At 41.3% G+C, this 21,665-nt stretch overlaps 1 protein-coding gene across 1 annotated transcript in view; it reads right to left on the bottom strand.

The window, feature by feature from the left end:
- Nucleotides 1–21,400, bottom strand: part of PLCD1 (phospholipase C delta 1) — a 44,495-nt gene extending 23,095 nt beyond the window's left edge. The window contains exons 1-4 of the mRNA XM_015812411.1: nucleotides 21,162–21,400; nucleotides 10,245–10,409; nucleotides 3,453–3,681; nucleotides 279–408 (exon numbers count right to left, since the gene is read on the bottom strand). Coding sequence (XP_015667897.1) covers nucleotides 279–408; nucleotides 3,453–3,681; nucleotides 10,245–10,409; nucleotides 21,162–21,261 — 624 coding nt within the window. The 5' untranslated portion in view covers nucleotides 21,262–21,400. The remainder of the gene's footprint in view (nucleotides 1–278; nucleotides 409–3,452; nucleotides 3,682–10,244; nucleotides 10,410–21,161) is intronic.
- Nucleotides 21,401–21,665: the final 265 nt, after the last annotated feature.

The following is a 21,665-nucleotide window of genomic DNA, read 5'->3' as shown; positions in this document are numbered from 1 at the left end:
ACTGGATCTTCTATTAATTTTTGCTCCAAAAGACATATTAGGGCTTATGTTCCAGTTAGGGCTTATTTTCAGGGAAATATGGTGCTAAATGCATGACCAGCTTAACTAGGGCTTATTTTTGTGGTGGGGCGTATATTACAAGCATCCTGAAAAATCATGCTAGGGCTTATTTTTGGGGAAACACAGTAGAAGCAAATCTGTTTTCCCCATATTTAAAGTCAGAAGAGTCTAAAACAAAGAAGAAACCAAAAACCAAATTAAAAATCCTTTTTCCTTACCTCAAAGATCTGCCTGGCATAGCTGTCATCCATCTGAATGTTGACTTCCTTCATGAAACTTTTGAGTTCTTTAAAACTCATTTTGTTATCTTTGTTTTTATCTGCTTTCCGCAGGCAAGCATGAATCCAGCTGTTGAAATGATTATTAAGGAGCCTACATGGGAAGGAGGTGTCATAACTACTATTTAAAATTAATTATGCAGAAGCTATTGTTCGTGATTCTGGATGGCCTTCAAATCTTTGGAACTATGGAAAAAGTTATTCCTAACAAATCCAGCGATTACAAGAAAATATCAGACAGGGCAAGGCTGTTATAAATTTGGAGTGTTGCGAAGAAAGGAAAGCGGATGTATGTAGATGTAAGGAAAGGATTCAGTTTAAAAACAATTTTCTTATGAGACCCTGTCTTAGTTCAGACTATTCCACTTGTCCATCTGAAGCTACCTAGGCTGGCTGAGGAATTCTGGGAGTTGAAGTCCACGCCAATTTAAATTGCCACGGTCGGGAAACCCTGACCTTAGTGAAAACTAGAAGTGGGGCTCATCAACCCCAATGATGTAACCACTTCTGGGCACAAAGCTGTTCTTAGCAAGCTTCACACAAATGGGGTGGCATCCGGCCCTCTCAATTCCTGGCAAATAGATGGGGAAGAAATGGAGGTAGTGACAGATTTTATCTTCCTGGGCTCCAAGATCATCGCAGATGGGGATTGCAGCCAAGAAATTAAAAGACGCTTGCTCCTGGGGAGGAAAGCTATGGCAAATCTAGACAGCATACTAAAATGCAGAGACATCACCCTGCCAACAAAAGTGCATAGAGTCAAAGCCATGGTTTTCCCAGTTGCAATGTATGGCTGTGAAAGTTGGACCATAAGAAAGGCTGAGCGCCAAAGAATGGAGGCCTTTGAACTATGGTGCTGGAGAAGACTCCTGCGAGTCCCCTGGACTGCAAGGCGATCAAACTGGTCAGTCCTAGAGGAGATCAACCCTGACTGCTCTTTAGAAGGCCAGAAGTTGAAACTCAAGTACTTTGGCCACCTAATGAGAAGGAAGGACTCACTGGAGAAGAGCCTGATGCTGGGAAAGATTGAGGGCAAGAGAAGAAGGGGACGACAGAGAATGAGGTGGCTGGATGGAGTCACTGAAGCAGTAGGCGTGAGCTTAAATGGACTCCATAAGATGGTAGAGGACAGGAAGGCCTGGAGGAACGTTGTCCATGGGGTCGCGATGGATCGGACACGACTTTGCAACTAACAACAACAAATGGGTCTCCTCCTTAGACATCCGATGGTGTGAAGCATTCCTTTGAAGATTTGTAAAACCCTAACATAAACCTCTGAAATGGATATCACAGAATGTCTGTATAATATATTTCAGATTTTGTCTACACATAGTCCTCAATTTACAACAATTTGTTTAGTGACCGTTTGAAGTTACAACGGCACTGAAAAAAAGACTTATGACCATTTTCATATTTATGACCATTGCAGCATCCTCATGGTCACGTGATCAAAATTCAGGCGCTTGGCAACTGACTCGTATTTATGACGGTTGCCGTGTCCTGAGGTCACGAGATCCCCTTTTGACACCGTCTTACAAAGTCAATGGGGAAGCCGGATTCACTTAATAACCATGTTGCCAGCTGAACAACTGCAGTGATTCACTTAACAGCTGTCGCAGGAAAGGTCGTAAAACGGGGCAAAATTCACCTAACAAATATCTTGTTGAGCAACAAAAATTTTAGGCTCAATTGTTGTCGTAAGTTGAGGACTACCTGTACTGTGGATGGAGCAGCTTTTCCCAACCTGATACAGTCTAAACAATTTCAAATTCCTTCGTTTCATCAATGTGTGTTAAACAAGTTTCTTGTGTTCCACTGGCTCCTCCACTCTACCCTAAACAAACACACAAAGCTAAATATAATTCCAGAAATTATTACCTTAGAAAAAACTTTGGCCAGGGAGATAAATACATAGTCATAGTAACTTTGGTCAAGGGTCAGTTTTGGAAATTATGGGCTTCAACAGCCTTGAATGAGACTGAATTGCTAAGTGGCAAGTTTGGCCAAAGAGAAGGTAAATTTAGACCATCTTAACTGGAACACTGGTAAGCCTTGCTGGCAAGCCCTGGGAAGGGTATTTTTTTCCCCCAAAATGGGCTTAATTAGAAGCTAAGATTTTACATGGTCAAAAAAGGTTTGCCTACACATAGTTCTAGATCAGGGGTAGGCCACCTTGGCCCTTTTATGACTCGTGGACTTCAACTCCCAGAATTCCTGAGCCAGCCATGCTGAGGGGAAAGGGAGAGGTTTCCAATCTGAGCCAGGCTGGCTCAGGAATTCTGGGAGTTGAAGTCCACAAGTCATGAAGGGGCCATAGTTCCCTCATGCTGGCTCAAGAATTCTGGGAGTTGAAGTCCACAAGTCATGAAGGGGCCATAGTTCCCCCATGCTGGCTCAGGAATTCTGGGAGTTGAAGTCCACGAGTCATAAAAGAGCCAAGGTGGCCTACCCCCGGCCTAGATTTACAACCGTAATTGAGCCCAAAATTCCTGTTGCTAAATGAGACAGCTGTTAAGTGAGTTTTGCCCCATTTTACAACCTTTCTTGCCACAATTGTTAAGTGAATCACTGCAGTTGTCCAGTTAGAAACATGGTTATTAAGTGAATCAGGCTTCCCCATTGACTTTTGCTTGTCAGAAGGTCGTAAAAAGGGATCGCATGACGACGTGACCCTACACCTGTCCTGTTGGCTTACATTAAACCTTGGATTTCCCAATTTCTACATTGGTAGAGTAACAGCAAGAATCCTGCAGGCAGAATGGCCCGTGCTGAGAATTCTGAGAGTCGAAGTCCATTCATCTGGAACTTGAGAAAAGCTGGTGGAAAGCAGTGTTTTTCAAACTGGCAATTTTAAGCGGTGTGGACTTCCACTACCAGAATTCTTTGCAAGGACCATTCAGGATAGGGAATTCTGGGAATTGAAGTCCACCTATCTTGCCAAGATTGAAAAAGACTGGTCTCATGGGGCTATAGAGAACTTAGCTACAGAAAAACAGTCCAATATTCTTTCGAGGAAAGTTAGCATAAAGTATAAAATATAATAAAGCTGATTCCTCTCCTGGAAATTCTTCCCAAATGTACAGACTTTTTGTTTTGTTTTTTAAAAAAGGATACTGTTGTAATTTTTGCCTCTGGCTCATTGAATTGCTTTTTGCAATAATTTTTCCCAGGCCGGACACCCAGTGATTTGCATCCCTTTCAGAGCCAGCAATGAGATCCAAGTTTTTCTTTTGATCTTTGAAGATGATTGAGAAGCAACGAACTTCAGGGACATCCTTAGCATATTTTTCCATTCCTTCGGTCTTATGACCTGACCTGACATCCTGGATTTCTTCAATGGAGACTGTAGGAACAAACCCAGAATTTGTCATCAGACAAACCAAGCAATTAACCTGGTTATTGTTAGATGGTTAGATTTATCTGCAGCAACCATATAGCATCATAGGGATGAAGGGACCTTTTTATCTATCTGTTGTCTGTCTGTCTGTCTGTCTGTCTGTCTATCTATCTATCTATCTATCTATCTATCGACCTACCTACCGACCTACCTACCTACCTACCTACCTACCTATCTACAGGTAGTTCTCAACTTACAACAGTTCATTTAATGACCGTTTGAAGTTACAACAACACTGAAAAAAGTGATTTATGACCGTTTTTCACAATTATGACATCTGCAGCACCACCATGGTCACACAATCAAAATTCAGATGCTTGGCAACTGACTCGTATTTATGACGATTGCAGTGGTCCCGGAGTCATGTGATCACTTTTTGCCTCCTTCTGACTAGAAAAAGTCAATGGGGGAAGCCAGATTCACTTAACCACCAGGTTACTGGCATAACAACTGCAGTGATTCACTTAGCAACAGTGGCAAGAAATATTGCAAAGTGGGGCAAAATTCACATAAACATAAATTTTGGGTTCAGCTGCGGTCATAAGTTGAGGACTACCTGTACATTCCATGAAGAATTATTTTGCAAAAGAAAGGAAGGGGATTTGCAAAACAAAACATGGTCAGATTATTAATTGGGGAAGCAATCATGTGATAATTAATCTTTGTGATATTTACCAGGGCCTCTATCCTTTTCAAAGTGGACGTTTTTGTCACTGACTATACAAAGTGATCTTTTTTGGACATTGTAGTTCAACAAAACTAGAGTTTTTCAACCAAGGAAGACTCAGAGGCAAGAGATAAAAGGGAGAAAAAACATTCCAAATACGCAAGTTCACACAAATCCAATAATACCAAGAATTTCAAAAATGCAAAAATCAAAAAATTGTGACACATTAAGAATAGGGACTAAGGAAGAAAGATTGAGCTCTAGTAAGATAAAAATTTGCAAAGATTATACCTGACTAGAAGACATTGAAGTTAAAGCATTTAAATTCACTGCTAAATAAACTTGTTTGGAACTACCTAGTACAATGAAATCTCTCATTTTATATCTTTGCTTTGTCTTTCCAAGATACACAATATGGGTTGATGTGTAGATAATAATACTGAAAGTTAAGGTTATAAAAACCTTAATATTCAACAGTCACCTTCCCAATCTATTCTCTGAAGCAGTGTTTCTCAATTTGAGCCACTTGAAGATGTGTGGACTTCAACTCCCAGAATTCCCCAACTAACATCCTGGCTGGGGAATTCTGGGAGTTGAAGTCCACACATTTTCATGTGGCCCAGGTTGAGAAATACTGTTCTAGTAGTATAGATTGTGACAACATAGATTGTGACAACAAACAATAGGGACCTTGAAAAAAAGAAGCTAACATTCTGATGCCTTTGATGTAAATTGCAAAATATTCATGAACTTTCGTAAGTCCTTGACTTACAACCACAATTGGGATTAGAAATTTCATTGCTAAGCAAGGTAGTTGTTAAGTGATCATGCCTGATTTTACGACCTTTTTGGTTATTAGGCAAATCATTGCAGTTGTTAAGTGAATTACGTAGTTAAGTGAATCCAGGTTTCCCCATCGACTTCGTTCATTGGAAGCCAACTGGGAAGATCACAAATGCTGATCACCTGACCACAGGATGCTGCAATCATCATAAATGCATGCTGGTTGCCAAGTGCCTGAATTTTGACCATGTCACCATGAAAATGCTGAAATGGTCATAAGTGCGAGGACTGATTGTAAGTCATATTTTTTATGTTTTAGCTTTGAAACCTCAACAAATGAATCATTGTAAGTTAAGGTCTACCTGTAAAATGAGAAAACAAGGGTTACAAAATTGTTTTGCAAAACTCCAGATAACCAGCAGAGGGCAGCAAATCCAGATTTTCTGGATTTCTTTCCTGCCCTCTAGTGATCCAGTGGAACTTTGCAGCCTAAATCAAACAGCCCTAGAGAAACACATTATCTGGAATTATTTGTTTGCAAATCTCCTTAACTTTGGCAGTCACTTTGAACTAATGGCAAGCAGAAACAATTGTGCACATTAATAATTCTACAAAATACTTGAAAAACCAGACTAGGACGGGCACAAGGGTGCCTTACATCTGGTACATGCAGGAAATGTGCGTGATTTTTCTTGTTATTTCAAAGTTACACCCTTATTTGCTTTGTTCTTGGGTCCCTTTTGAGTTTGTTTTCCTTGAAGGCTGATCACTAATAAACGGGGAAGCTGGGATCAACAGGGAAAATGAAGTCAGATTTACATGACTGGTCTGGATTTTAAAAATACAGAGAAAAAACATGGGAAGGCTTCAAAAAAAATTCAATATTCTCAAAACATTCAGAAAATGCCAGGTGAGAGAACATGGAATGCACTTCATGACTTTAAATATATTTTTAAGTCTCTAACTGGAGAATACAGATAGTCCTCGACTTACGACCACAATTAAGCCCAAATTTTCTGTTGCTAAGTGAGACATTTGTTAAGTGAGTTTTGCTCCATTTTACGACCTTTCCTGCCACAGTTCTTAAGTGAATCACTGCACATGTTAAGTTAATAACAAGGTTGTTAAGTGAATCTGGATTCCCCATTGATTTTGTTTGTTAGAAGGGCAAAAAGGGTTCACGTGACATGCAATATCACGTCATAAATATGAGCCAGTTGCCAAGTTGCCAGTTGCCAAGAGATGCTGTAATGGTTGTAAGTGTGAGAAACAGTCATATTATGTCACTTTTTTCAGTGATGTTGTAACTTTGAACGTTCACTAAATCAACTGTTATAAGTCAAGAACTACCTGTATTCAGTTATACCTCCACTTAAAACAAAATGAACCCAGAATAACAGAGTTAAAAGGGACCATGGAGGTCTTCTAGTCCAACCCGCGGCTGAAGCAGGAAGCCCTATGCTATTTCAGAGACATGGCTGTCCAGTCTCTTCTTAAAAACCTCCAGTGATGGAGAACACACAACTTCTGGAGATAAGCTTTTCCACTGATTATTTGTTCTGTTAAGAAATTTTTCCTTAGTTTTAGGTTCATTCTCTCCTTGATTAGTTTGAAAAGAAAAAGAACGCTCTTTTGAGGACTGTAATGTTCACATCTATCTATCTATCTATCTATATATTTTTTTCTCAACTTAACTATGTGTACAAATTGTATTTGACAGGGCAATCCATTTTTGTTCAATCACTGCTCAATTATGCAGCACTCACCAAATGGTTGAATGCCAATAATTAAATAAATACGTTGTGCAAATTTAAATAATATTATTTTTACATCCCTTCAAGGCTTATTTGGAACTACTGCATTTGACTCTCTCCACCCCATCGCAAGGGCTGGCAGCCACTCAAACCGCAACACAGTTTGTTACACGAGCTATTAGATTTCAGAGCCTGGCTGAGTTAAGCTGCCTATTCATTTTCAATCATGCATCGTCCTTAATAATGTAGGGGGACAAATAATATTCTTTCCTTATTCTATGTAAATTCTCAGTCATCCAAGTCATGGTTGTCCCCAAAGGTGATTTTTCAAGAGGCAACTGGACTTTCTTTGTTTCTTCCTTGAACACATTTCACTTCTCATCCAAGAAGCTTTTTCAGTTCTGGCTGAACGGAGGAGGAAGGAAGGACTTATATTCCTTGCAGTCATCTGGTCGTTAGTATTCTTTCTGAGAGTTGTTGAGGCTTCCACTTCCATCTTCCACCATTCAGTCAGAACTGAAGAAGCTTCCTGGATAAGAAGCGAAACGTCTTCAAAGAAAAACAAACTCTAGTTGCTCTTGAAAAAGCACCTTTGGGATATCCTTTCCTTATTACAGGTTTCTCAAGTCATGTTTGGAATTAGGTGGCCTCCAGATAATTGGTTGAACCATAAATTTATCTCACTTTAAGACAGCCCAAAAGCTGGAGCTCAGAGTAAAGCTATATTCTTAATTGCATTTTTTAGAGGTTTTGAACTTGTTTGGTTTTTATAGTTTTACTTGTTTTTACTTTATTGTTCTCACTCACAGAATTGCAGCTTAAGTCACTGCTTCAGACAGGAAGGCGGTGCAGAGAGTGGTGAGGACGGCAGAAAAGATCATTGGCAGTTCTCTCCCTCCCATCCAGGATGTAGCCCAGAAGCGTTGCTTAAGCAGAGTCTGCAAAATAGTCTGGGACACCACACATCCTCTTCACAACCTGTGTTCCTTGTTACCTTCTTGGGAGGAGGAGGCTCTGTGGTATCTGAAGCAGAACATCCAGATTCAGGCACAATTTCATTCCAGACATAAACCTTGTGAACTCTGAAGCTTCCTCTTTCTGTTATGTATTCCAGATGGACAGGGTTTAATATTCATATGTTATGTATATGTAGGGGTGTAGGTCTATTCATATGTTGTATATAGTATGTATGTATATGTTGTATATAGTATGTTTAGGTGTGTGTCATGTATATGTTTACTCTGAGGGCGGGCAACTAAATTTCATTTTTGATGTGTGTTGTTGTGCCCAAAGTAAAAAATGACAAAAAGGTTATCTTGTCTTCTTGTCTTGTCTTGTCTTACCTTACCTTACCTTATTTTTGTATGTATATAGGGGTACCTTGGTACTCATTGCTAATTGGTTCCAGCAGGTGTGATGAATATTAAAAACAATGAATACCAAACAATTTTTCCCATAAGGAATAATGTACTGAGTCACAAGGCAGCTGACATCAACAAGATAAAATAAGATAACCCTTATTGTCATTTTTTTTACTGCGGGCACAACGGCACACATCAAAAATGAAATTTAGTTGCCCGCTCTCAAAGTGAAACACATACATGACACACACCTAAACATACTATGAACAACATATGTACAGACACATATCCCTACATATACGTAGCAAATAAATATTAAATACTGTCCATCTTGAATATATAACGGAAGGAGGAAGCTTGAGAGTTCACAAGGTTAATGCTGTATGGAATGAAACTATGGCTGAATCTGGATGTTCTGCTTCGGATACCACGAAGCCTCCTCCCAGAAGGTAACAAGGAAAACAGGTCGTGAAGAGGATGTGTAGTGTCCCAGATAATCTACTCAAACAATGCTTCTGTGCTATGTCCTGGATGGGAGGGAGAGAACTGCCAATGATCTTTTTGGCCATCCTCACCACTCTCTGCACCGCCTTCCTGTCTGAAGCAGTGATGCCTCCAAACCAGACTGTGATGCTGTATGACAGGATGCTCTCGATTGTCCCCTGTAGAAAGTGGTCAGGACAGGGGAAGGAAGATGTGCTTTTCTCATGCGGCTCAGAAAATGTAGGCGCTGCTGTGCCCACTTCACCAGTTCCTCACTGTTGAGCGACCAAGTCAGCCTACTCGTTAGCTGCACACCCAAGAATTTGATGCTGGTAACCATCTCCACAGGTGAATCATTAATGCACAGAGAAGTGTGGCTGTGCCTTCCTTTTCTGAAATCAACAATGATCTCTTTGGTTTTCCCGGTATTTAAAATTAGGCTGTTTTCCTCACACCAGTTCACCAACCCCTCAACCTTTTTGCGGTAAGCTTCCACCTTGTCATCCTGAATAAGGCCCACTACTGTTGTATCATCTGCGAACTTCACAATATGGTTGGTGGTTCTAGCTTGTGCGTCGAGGGCCAAACAAAGAGCAACAGGACAAAATTTTCACATCAAAACACATTGAACACCAAATCTAATGAGTTTCAAAGCAGTTGAGTGGCAAGATACCACAGTGTTAACTTGGATCTTAAAAATAAAGAATTTGGAAATAATAAAGTGGTCCCTAGTTACTGGTTCCCGTAGTTTGCACAAACCACAGAGTATTGCTTTGAAACTTGAAATCAATTCTCCCTTCAAACTATTGATCTAATGACAGTTTGGGTGTAAACTGTGGATGGTGCAAATAAGCAGGGAAGTGGAGTATAAACAACTCCACTATGTCTATGGCAGGGGTAGGCCACCTTGGCTCTTTTATGACTCGTGGACTTCAACTCCCAGAATTCCTGAGCCAGCATGGCTCAGCTTGGAAACCTCTCCCTTTCCCCTCAGCATGGCTGGCTCAAGAATTCTGGGAGTTGAAGTCCACGAGTCATAAAAGAGCCAAGGTGGCCTACCCCTGGTCTATGGAGATTCTCAGTCATCCAGGTCATAGCTGTCTCATTTTCAAAAGGCAGCTGGACTGTTTTTTTTTCCTTGAAGAAGTTTCGCTTCTCATCCAAGAAGCTTCATCAGTTCTCACTGGAGGATGGGGAATAGAAGAATAGGTTCTGATAGGATGGAGGGCGCAGATAACTCTTCCTCCAGGGGCCTCAACGGCTCTCAGAGAGAGCGCTAACGACAAGATGACTGAAAAGAAATATAACCCTTGCATCGCCACCCACCACCCCGGTAGAACTGATGAAGCTTCTTAGATGAGAAGTAAAAACATCTTCTTCCTCAAGGAAAACACAGTCCAGCTGTCTTTTGAAAACTCCACTACAGGTGGTTTACTGAGAGAACAACAGCCAGATACTTACAAAGCTGTGACTCCGGGGATCGAAGCATTTTCTTGGATTCCTGCCATATGGTCTTACAATCTTCCTGGAGCTTGTAAAATCTCTCTCTTCTCCAGGAAGTGGACTTGACTTTCAAGAGGTGACTTCCCCGCAGTAGGAACTTGAGGTCATGGTCATCTTGTAAACCTGAGGAGCAGCAATGTGACAATCAGTACACTGGTCTTCCTTTCCATATATGAGGCATGCTAACTCCTGACTTGCAACCAATGTTTTAGTGACCATTCAGAGTTACAACAGCACTGGAAAAAGCGACTTGCGAACAGAACTCGCCCTTATGACCACTGTAGCATCCCCATGGTGCTTGGCAACCAGTGTGCATTTTACGTGGCTGCAGCATTCCCAGGGTTACGTGATTGGCATTTGAAATCTTCCTCAATGGAGGAACCAGATCTGCTTAATGACCATTTGCTTAACAATAAAATTAGGTATGGCTCACTTAACCTGCCTCCAGAAGTTGTGAATGCTCCAACACCGGATGTTTTTAAGAAAACTATTTGTCTGAAATGGTATACAGCAGTGGTGGCGAACCTGTGGCACAGGTGCCAGAGGCGGCACTCAGAGCCCTCTCTGTGGGCACGCGCGCCGTCGCCCCAGTCCTAGGCCTTCAGCTGGGTTTTATAAAACCTTTTCACTTTAGGCCTCCGCTGCCATGTGCCAAAAAAAAAGAAGTCAATTTCAACTTCTCGCAGGGAAAAAAAACTTCTTGAAAGTTGGAATTGATTGATTGAACTTTTTGTCCCACCCAGTCTGCCGTTACCACTGCAGCCACGCCCAATGGGCCAGGCCCACCCAATGGGTCATGCCCACCCAATGGGCCACACCCACCCGGCACTCGACGATGCATAAGTGGATTTTGGGTTGCAGTTTGGGCACTCAGTCTCTAAAAGGTTCGCCATCACTGGTATATAGGGTTTCCTGCCTGAGCAGGGGGTTGGACTAGATGACCTCCAAGGTCCGTTCCAGCTCTATTCTGATTGAATTGTGGTTGCAAATCAAGGACTACCTCTATCAGGTTCACCACCTTCCAATCATCATCATCATCATCATCATCATCATCATCATCATCATCATCATCATCATCATCATCATCATCATCATTATTATTATTATTATTATTATTATCCACCTTACTTAGCTATGGAAATTTTGGTCCCAATTGCAGTATTCCAGTATTTCAGAGGCTGCCACAAGAAGGAGGGGGTCAACCTAATCATTCTCCAAAGCTCCAGAAGGCAAGACAAGAAACAATGGATGGAAACTCATCAAGGAGAGAAACAATCTGGAAGTACCGGTAAAGAGAAATTTTCTGACAATTAGAACAATTAACCTATGGAATAGCTTGCCTTCAGAGGTTGTGGGTGTTCTATCACTGGAGGCTTTTAAGAAGGGACTGGACAGCCATTTGTCTGAAATGGTATAGGGTGTCCTTCCTGAGCAGGGGGTTGGACTAGAAGACCTCCAAGGTCCCTTCCAGCTCTGTTTTGATTGAATTGTGGTTGCAAATCAAGGACTACCTCTATCAGGTTCACTATCTCTCTGAATTTAAAGGCAATGCTTGACTTATACTTACAACTGAGCCCAAAATTTCCATTGCTAAGCAAGACAGTTGCTAAGTGAGTTTTGCTTCATTTTACAATCTTTTTTTTGCCACAGTTGTCACGTGAATCACTGCAGTTGTTAAGTTAGTAACATGGTTGTTCAGAGAATCTGTCTTCGCTTGTTAGAAGGTCGCAAAAGGGGATCAGGGACACCACAGCTATCATAAATACAGTTCAGCTTGCAAGCATCCGAATTTTGATCACGTGACCATGGGATGCTGCAACAATTGTGTAAGAAATAGTCATAAGTCACTTTTTTCAATGCCGTTACAACTTCAAACAGTCACTAAACGAGTGGTTATAAATTAAGGATTACTTGTATAGGTACTTTTTATCTGTTCAAAAATAAAACTATGAACTTTTTTTTTTAAAAAAAATAGGTGTTCCTAAATGCTTAAGGCAGCAGCTTTATCTCAAAAATTTGCTTTCAGCTTTCCATCAGCCCCATTTAAATGGGGAAAGACATTCCTACCCAGATAGTTTACAGAGAAAACATCCTGTGTGCTTATTTGAGGCGTTTGCAAGCAGCCTTGGGTGAGCTTGAAAAAGGATCAGACTTGGTTAGTACTTGATCCTTCGGGAAATCCTACATCAGCAAAGATGAAAAACAGGAGAAAACTAGAGCCAACTGCTTTAGGAAGCCACCTGGAAGTAGTTTCACCTGACAAGTTTTTAATTCTTTCCCTGGCACAGGGGTAGGCAACCTCGGCTCTTTTATGACTCATGGACTTCAATTCCCAGAATTCCTGAGCCAGCTATTCTGGGAGTTGAAGTCCATGAGTCATAAGAGAGCCAAGGTTGTCTACCCCTGCCCTGGCAGGACCTATTGAAGGATTAGGGCAGTGATGGCGAACCTTTTAGAGACCGAGTGCCCAAACTGCAACCCAAAACCCACTTATGCATCGTCGGGTGCCGGGTGGGTGTGGCCCATTGGCTGGGTGTGGCCCATTGGGTAGGTGTGGCTGCGGTGGTAACAACAGACTGGGCGGGACTAAAAAGTTCAATCAATCAATTCCAATTTTGCAAGTTTTTTTCCCCGCAAGAACTTGAAATTGACTGATTGATTGAACCTTTTTTTTGCACATGACGGTGGAGGCCTAAAGCGAAAAGGTTTAATAAAACCCAGCTGAAGGCCTGGGACTGGGGAGACTGCGTGCGTGCCTACAGAGAGGGCTCTGAGTGCCGCCTCTGGCACCCGTGCCATAGGTTTGCCACCACGGGATTAGGGAGTTGAACATATTAGCATTTGAAAAGGAGACCACAGGACAATCCCTGAGGCTGTAGATTAGAGAGGTAGATGATGCAATATTCCAGTGAAAGGCCATATTGGCAGTCCTTGACTTACGACCGCAATTGAGCCCAAATTTTTTGTTGCTAAGTGAGTCAGTTGTTAAGTGAATTTCCCTTCCCCATTTTACAACCTTTCTTCCCACAGGTATGAAGTGAATCAGTGCAGTTCTTAAGTTAGTGACACGGTTGTTAAGTGAATCTGGCTTCCCCCATTCACTTTGCTTGTCAGATGGCCGCAAAAGTTGGCCACATGATCCCAGGACACTGCCAAGCATCTGAATTTTGATCAGATGACCATGGGGAAATGCTGCAACGGCTGCTAAGTCCTAAGTCACTTTTTCAGTGCTGTTGTAACTTTGAACGGTCACTAAATGAACTGTTGTAAGTCAAGGACCACCTGTAGTAAACAACTTCTGTGTTTCTCCGGAGAAAAATACATATGCATGTCCATCTACCAAAAAAGAAAAAAATTACCTTGACTAAATGAGTGGGAAAAGAGTCAGAACAAAACAATGTATGATTCATCTAATTTTACCTTGGAAGTAATTCAGTACAGTTGACGTTACTGTACTATGTACATAATTATTTTCCTCACTGGTGACATTAAAGATGTCATTTGCTAGCAGCTCTCTTAGGGCATTTATGAGTTGCATTTAAAGCTTTTTAGGGTCACATGCAAGTCTCACCCTCCCACACACACAAACCTTGGATTGCAATATTGTCATTCCTGATGATTTAACAGAATAACAGAGTTGGAAGGGACACAGGAGGTCTTCTAGTCCAACCCCCTGCTCAGGCAGGAAATCCTATACCATTCCAGACAAATGCTTGTCCAGTCTCTTCTTAAAAACCTCCAGTGTTGGAGCATGCACAACTTCTGGAGGCAAGTTGTTCCACTGGTTAATTGTTCTAACTGTCAGGAAATTTCTCTTTAGTTTTAGGTTGCTTCTCTCCTTGATTAGTTTCCATCCGTTGCTTCTCATCCTGCCTTCAGGCGCTTTGGAGAATAGGTTGACTCCCTCTTGTTTGTGGCAGCCCCTGAAATATTGGAACACTGCTATCATGTCCCCCCTCGTCCTTCTCTTCATTAAACTAGACATCCCCAATTCCAGCAACCGTTCCTTATATGTTTTAGCCTCCAGTCCCCTGATCATCTTTGTTGCTCTTCTCTGTACTCTTTCTAGAGTCTCAGCATCTTTTTTACATCGTGGTGACCAAAACTGGATGCCGTATTCCAAGTGTGGCCTTACCAAGGCCTTGTAAAGTGGTACTAACACTTCACGTGATTTTGATTCTATGCCTCTGTTTATTTACAAGGATTGTATTAGCTTTTTTGGCTGCTTATATTTAAGTGATTGTCCACTAGGACTCCAAGGTTCCTCTCTTGATTCTGTCCCTCTGTTGATGCAGCCAAGGACTCCAGAAAAACCTCTGAGACTCTACACTGTAGATCCACTGCCCTTCCACACTATCTTTGAACATAGAAAATTACAGAAAATTACTCTTTATATAGTAGTCCGTCACTTTCCAACAATTCAGAGTTAAGATTTACTTGCCTGGGGGTACTTATGACCTAGATCAGGGGTAGGCAACCTTGGCTCTTTGATGACTCGTGGACTTCAACTCCCAGAATTCCTGAGCCAGCAGGAATTCTGGGAGTTGAAGTCCACGAGTCATCAAAGAGCCAAGGTTGCCCACCCCTGACCTAGATTTAAAGTTCTGATGGTCAACTGGAAAAGTGCGAGGTGGAGAGACCATTCCCAAAACAACGTGAGTGTAACCGATGTTGTTTATATAAATGGAGAGCAAACTCCACTCCCTTCTAGACCTGATGATGTTACCTAGCTGGGTCATGAAATGTCTGCAAGCAAACAACCAAGCTGAGAGAGCAACAAAGACCATTCATTTCAATCCTGAGCTACAAATATTATCCTTTCATGGAGGTTTCATTTAGCCATCACAGAACACATAACCTTAAGTGCAATTCTTTATATTACTTCAACTAATTTTACTATTACCATGGCCAACAGTTCTGGGAAATAAACAAACTAAGATTGTCAACTAGCCAAGCAAAAAACAAGCAAGCCATCTGGGCTTGTTACTCTCTGGGGAATAGATGGGAGTTTCAGATCTTCTGGAATTTCTCCTTCCATCAGTAGCCAGCAAGCCCATCAGTTGAAAATGATGAAACCAATTCTTCAATATCATCCAAAAATCACTCTGTTTTGCATTTCTGCTTTAGCAAAAGTTCGACCCATCGAAAGCTATTAGTTGCCCATGGAGCAATATGTATTATGTAACAGCTAGATTTCAGGTGGCTATTAAAGGCCCAGCTACCAAGATCAGCCAAAAAAGCCAATGCAATCCTAGGCTACATTAATAGAATCAGGATAGTGTGAAGTTTTACTACCATTTTACTAAGGCCACACTTGGAATACTGCATCTATTTTTGGTCACCACAATATAAAAAAGAGGTTGAGAGTCTGGAAAGAGTGCAGAGAACAGCAAAAAGAATGATTATGGAACTGGAGGATAAAACATACAAAGAACGGTTGCAAAAATTGGGCATGTCTAATCTAGTGGGGAAAAAGAGCTATGACATGATGGCAGTGTTCCAATATTTGAGGGGCTGCCACAAAGAAGAAGGGGTCAACCTATTCTCCAGAGCAACTGAAGGCAGGACAAAAAGCAACAAAGAAGAGGGAGTCAAGCTATTCTCCAAAGCACCTGAAGGCAGGATAAAGAACAAACGGGTGGAAACTAATCAAACAGAGAAGCAACTTAGAACTAAGGAGAAATTTCCTGGCAGCTAGAACAATTAATCAATGAAACAGATTATCTCCAGAAGTTGTGGATGCTCCATCACTGGAGGTTTCCAAGAAGAGATTGGACAACCACGTCTCTGTAGTGGAATTAAGGTCTCCTGCTTGAGCAGGGGATTGGACTAGAAGACCTCCAAGGTCCCTTCCAACTTTGTTATTCTGTTATTCTATTCTCAAGGACCAAATTGGGGCCAGATCATCCTGGAAAAGGACCATCTATGTGGTCATTAAGAGTTGAAATTGATTCGATGGAACATAAATGAATCAGTATATCAATGCAAAACCCCAGTTCCTTGAAAAATTCTATATATAAGAAAAGTAGAAGGAAACAAAAAAGGACAATCTGCAGCAAAGTGAATTGACTCAGGTTGGCTATGGCTATTTTTCCCTGTAAGATTGTTAGTATAAATACAAAGATTATTAGATGCAAATAGAAATACATTATTACCACAGCAAGGAAGATAAAGCAGAAATTGTTAAACTGATTGTTTTATTCAAAGAGGAGAATATATTTAAGTATGTTTTTCATTTGGATATCACTTCTGGATTCTGTGGCTGGGATGAAAAAAAATGAAACTTTAACTTTGGTTTTGTCTATTAGATAGATTTGTTATTATACTAATGTGTAAAAGCAAAAAAGTTGAGACTGGAGTGTTTTTATTTTGTACTGTGCTAAAAAAGTTGAAAGTCAATGCTTTTTTTGCTTTTTTCCCCTTGTACCTCACATTTTCTTTTCCCCCTCTCTTTTTCCTTCTCCCAATTTCCCATTTCTGCTTCTCTTTGTATTTTATATATAGATAAAAACAATAAAAGACAAAATGCAATGTTCAAATTTTTTTAAAAAAAAATTAAAAAGGTTGGCTATGAGTGCACTATTGGAAGATCTCAAAGACCAAGTTGGGGACAGATCAGCCTGGAGAAGATCTAGGTGGTCACTTGATGGAATATAATTCATCAACAACAACAAAATCCAGATTAATGTTAAGATATTTAATGTAATAGCTGGAAGAGTAAAGCATACAATGGGCCAGAACACAGCTGTAGCTGATTGGTTGGAAACTGAGGGCTTCTGCGTGAGGCAATCTACACTATGATTGGTTGCTGGGTGTAAAGGAGGAGTTTCTCTTTTTCCCCGCCTTTTTCTTCTGTGTGTTCTGTATGTTGTTCTGTGATTTACCTCAAGATGTAGTGATATGCCTGATTATCTTGTTTGTTATAAATATAAATGATAAATATATTTATATAAAACTACAAGTTTGTGTCAGTCTTTCTGACTCCATTTGGACACCTGCTGTGCAATTCCCTAACACATAATTAGTCTGTAATACTGAGAAAGTTGGGAGGAAAGAGAAGACAACCAGCACCAAGGTGGATGGTCTCAATCAGAGCATTGATGGGTTTAAGGCTTAAGAAGCCAGGTTAGGGACAGGTTATTCTGGAGAATATTTATCTTGTCAACATAACCAGGAAGATGTTGGTGTTGAATAACTCAGTCAAGACATTCTTCAAAACATTCCACTGTCTCACCTGACAGGACAGGAAGATGTCTCACAATGGCAGGTAGACATGGGCATATCAGCACAGATGTTCTCTCTAAGCAGTTTACAGATGCAATTTGGAAGGAAAGTCCTACAAGATCTTTGTAGAACTCAAGTAGACCATTGCCATGATACTGAGCAACCTGGGCACCAACACAGGAGAAACCATGACCTGGATGACTGAGAATCTCCATAGACATTTATCTATGCATTTTGGGATGAACATCCTTCAAGTGGTGTGGGAGAAAAGGATTTCCAGAAAACATTGCAGGCTACAGGAGGCATTTGCGCTTCAGTTTGAGGTGCAAACAACACAGTTACATCCCCAACAGCTTGTACCTGTCTTCAACAGTGAAGGGACACAGGGCAGAAAACATCCTGCAGCCAAGAAGGCTCCATACATATTTGCATTACTCAGTTGACCTGAGGACACAGGTAAAACTCCAAGTGGCCTCAGCAACTCTCTAAAAGAATGCAAATGGCCAGCTGTCTGCAAGGAATATAGATCCTTCCATTCCCACCATCCAGTCAGAGCTGAAGAAGCTTCTTGGATGAGAAGTGAAACATCTTCAAGGAAAAACAAGAAAGACCAGTTGCCTCCTTTGGGATAAAAGCACCTTTGGGACAACTATGACTTGGATGACTAAGAATCTTCATAGACAACAGAGGAGCAAGTGACATCATGCATGTCATGACACGATGCTAAATATTTACACTGTTTTGAGAGCCATAGATGTGACCTCAGAGAAACTTCTGAGAAGGTTTTACAGCAAAAAATGGTGGAGAATCATGCTTTGAGACAAGAACAGATATAAGAGGAAGAGAAGAGAAAACAGAATCAGTTTTGCAAGTTTCTGTTTCAATAGCTCATCTGATTAAAGTAGAGGTCTTGGGAAATCGATTTCCTAAACTGGGTAATCTCAAAGGCGTGACAACTGTATGATAGATGGATCATGACACAACTGAATGGAAATTACATCATTGGTATCATTTATGTGGTGGGTTTGTGCAATACAAAACACGATGGTAGTTTCTGTTGGATTCCTATGCTGAGAACCTCTCTTTTGCAGTTTCTGGAACTGAGCTGTCAAGGAAGACCACATCTTTGGAGATCATCTCCTTCAGGTGACCCAGAAGTCAATTCTTCTTGGAGCATGTTCCAATCCCCAAACCCAACCCAAATCCAGATTGGAAAAGAAGGATGAGGGGTGACATGATAGCAGTGTTCCAATATTGAAGGGATTGCCATAAAGAAGGGGGATCAACCTGTTCTCCAAAGCACCAGAATGCAAGACAAGAAACAATGGATGGAAACTAATTAAGGAGAAAAGCAACCTAGAACTAAGGAGAAATTTCCTGACAGTGAGAACCATTAATCAGTGGAACGACTTGCCTTCAGAATTTGTGAATGCTCCATCACTGGAGATTTTAAAGAAAAGATTGGACAGCCATTTATCTGAAATGATATAGGTTTTTTCTGCCTGAGTGGAGGGTTGGACTAGAAGATCTCCAAGGTCCCTTCCAACTCTGCAATTCTGTTATTATTCTGTGAAGCACCCATATTAACTCAAGTCTACCTTGTCTAGAAGAGGCTTGCCATTTTGCACACAACTTTTGGCCCAGAAAACAGAACATCTGCCAGCAGAGGATTGGTGGGATCCCAAAAAGCTGTCTTTTTAAAAAAAGCCATCAGGTCAATGTCTTTCTATTGTTTGGATCCACCTATGTGATCATGTGCCAAGAACTGCTCAACACGCCCAGGGCCAATTGTAAATTCCCAGCATTGCAGAAACATCTGTAGCTAAACACAATGACAGCAACATGCCTCTAAGGTCACCCATGGTGTATTTATGCAAATGTCCTAATTATGTACTTGTGTCACAATGTCTGGTGCAAGTGTGTGCATTCTGCAGAATTTATATGATGACATCCTCCCCACACGAGTCATCTTGTGGCTCTTAGATGTTGCCCTGCATTAGCTACGTGTCTATTGGCAGAGGGGTGCCTGGAGTGGACTTTTTTAAGCAACCAGCAAAAAGGCAACATCTTCAAGTTGCAATAAAAAAAAGCAGATGCAAGAAACTGTAATCATATGTTGCAACCTTAGCAACTTTAAGACGGGCAGACTTCAATTCCCAGAATTCCCCAGCTAGCAAGCTAAATCTAGCTGGGGAATGTTGAAATCCACGCACATTGGCTAGGGAATTCTGGGTGTTGAAGTCCACCTATCTTAAAGTTGCCAAACTTTCCTCCAGAGGATTCTGTATCTGTTTTGCAGCTGCCGTAGGCAGATTCCAAGCTGGCATTCACCATACTAATCTTTTGGAGGTATAAATCGTGGTTTATAGCAGCTAGGTAAATCCAGCCAATTATGGCTTATTCCATAAAGCACAATTAAGCAAATCTTAGCTGAACATGCTGTGTGCAAGAATACAGCCCTAATGTAAGATAAATCAGGATTTCCAGGACTACTGAGAAACAACAGTTTCAAGAATTAGCCATGTCTTCTTGGCAAATTTTGAAATTGTTTTAACTTCCCACCCAATCAACAATGACATCTTGCTTTCCAGATGGCTAGACTACACTTCTCATTATCCCCATCCACTGACTTTTGCACCATAGGTTATAGGGAGCTTTATTTGGGATCCACCAGTTGAAAATGTTTCTTTTGCCCACTTAAGAAAAGAGGGCTCCAGTTGAGCAACAGGGTTGTAATAAGTTCCTTAAATAAATTCAAAAGTTCTCTCCCAAGTGAAGCTCATTTTTCTCTCTTAAAAAAAAACTAACAAAAAGTCAGAGCTCCAAAATGTTTTTGTAATTTAACGCATAGTTAATATTGTCGATCACCAAAAGATAAGAAGAATCAGTTCTGATTTAGTATTTGGATGGGAGACCACTCAGAAATCCCAAGGGCATTAGCTAGACTGTAAGTCAATATATGTACTTATTCCAGAAAAAGATAACTGCCATCTACATCCATACAACTGCCAAGAAAACTACATATCCGTGAACTCTCCAGCTCAGCTGGAAGAAATCTTTACTTTCATACTCTTCCAACATGACTTCTTATAAACCAAGATTATTGCAGATACGTTTACAGCAAAGATTGCAAAATCTACAGCACAGGAAACTTTTTGCCCTTGTTTTTCTAAACATGATCACAAAGAAGACCAGAAAACACAAAATCAACCCAGCAAAGCAATGAGATTCACAACAATCTCAACCACCCCCTCCGTTCCCCCCCATACACACACACACACACACACACAAAGGAAACTGAGATTTCCTGTCTCCTTTTCAGGCCATTATTATATCAGAACAATTCTTCATTCAATGCAGCCACAATCAGAACAACTATTTGGGTACTGCAAATAAGTCAAACAAACACTGCAGCCCACTCGCAGGAACATTCAGGTGACCGAGAGTTCCTCTTGGTTGTTTCTGACCGACAACCACCACAGTCACGACTGCCTTCACAGATGGTGGGTCCCAAATCCCAGCGACCACCAGCTTCAAAGAAGGAAAACAATCTCTGCAAGATTAAAATCTGACTTCGAGGCTGTTGACTTAAAGGTGAACCTGAGATAACCAGCCACCGCCCTGGATCCGCGGCAGCTGGCGAGTCCTTACCCAGCCTTTGCCCGTTCAGAGCGGCTACTTTGCGGCTCTCTTCTGCAAGCAGAATTTCTTGGGATTTGCTGTGTTTGGGCGGCTTCATGAAGCATTTCATTGTGCTCCAGGGGAGACACCTGGGTCCCCGTGTACATCAGGAACTCCCTCGAAAGCTTCCCAAGGGAACTGTGAAGCCACCAAGTCCTTTTTGTGGGACGAAAAAGCAGCTGGCAACCGAAACGAGAACACCCGCTGTAGAGGAGTGTGAGCGGAGGAGGGACGAGGAGGAGGTGAAAGAGACTAAGGGCACTGGTTGCGCAATCAAGGCATGGCTGAAGTTCAAAAGCAATTAAAACTGAATTGGCTTCCACGTGACACAACAGGGAAACAGAAGTGGCAGGGTGGATTTTAGGTCTGTGTGATCCTAGCTGGGGATTTTTCTCAGGTTGCAAACAGCCAGGATGACGACACTGGCTGACTGTATTTATTTCTTTTCTTTTCTGTAGGAAAAAAAAGAACGGT

Source organism: Protobothrops mucrosquamatus, unplaced genomic scaffold, assembly GCF_001527695.2.
Source record: "Protobothrops mucrosquamatus isolate PMUCROS unplaced genomic scaffold, P.Mucros_1.0 scaffold81, whole genome shotgun sequence".
Taxonomy (NCBI): domain Eukaryota; kingdom Metazoa; phylum Chordata; class Lepidosauria; order Squamata; family Viperidae; genus Protobothrops; species Protobothrops mucrosquamatus.
This window is presented reverse-complemented; position numbering and strand designations above follow the sequence as displayed.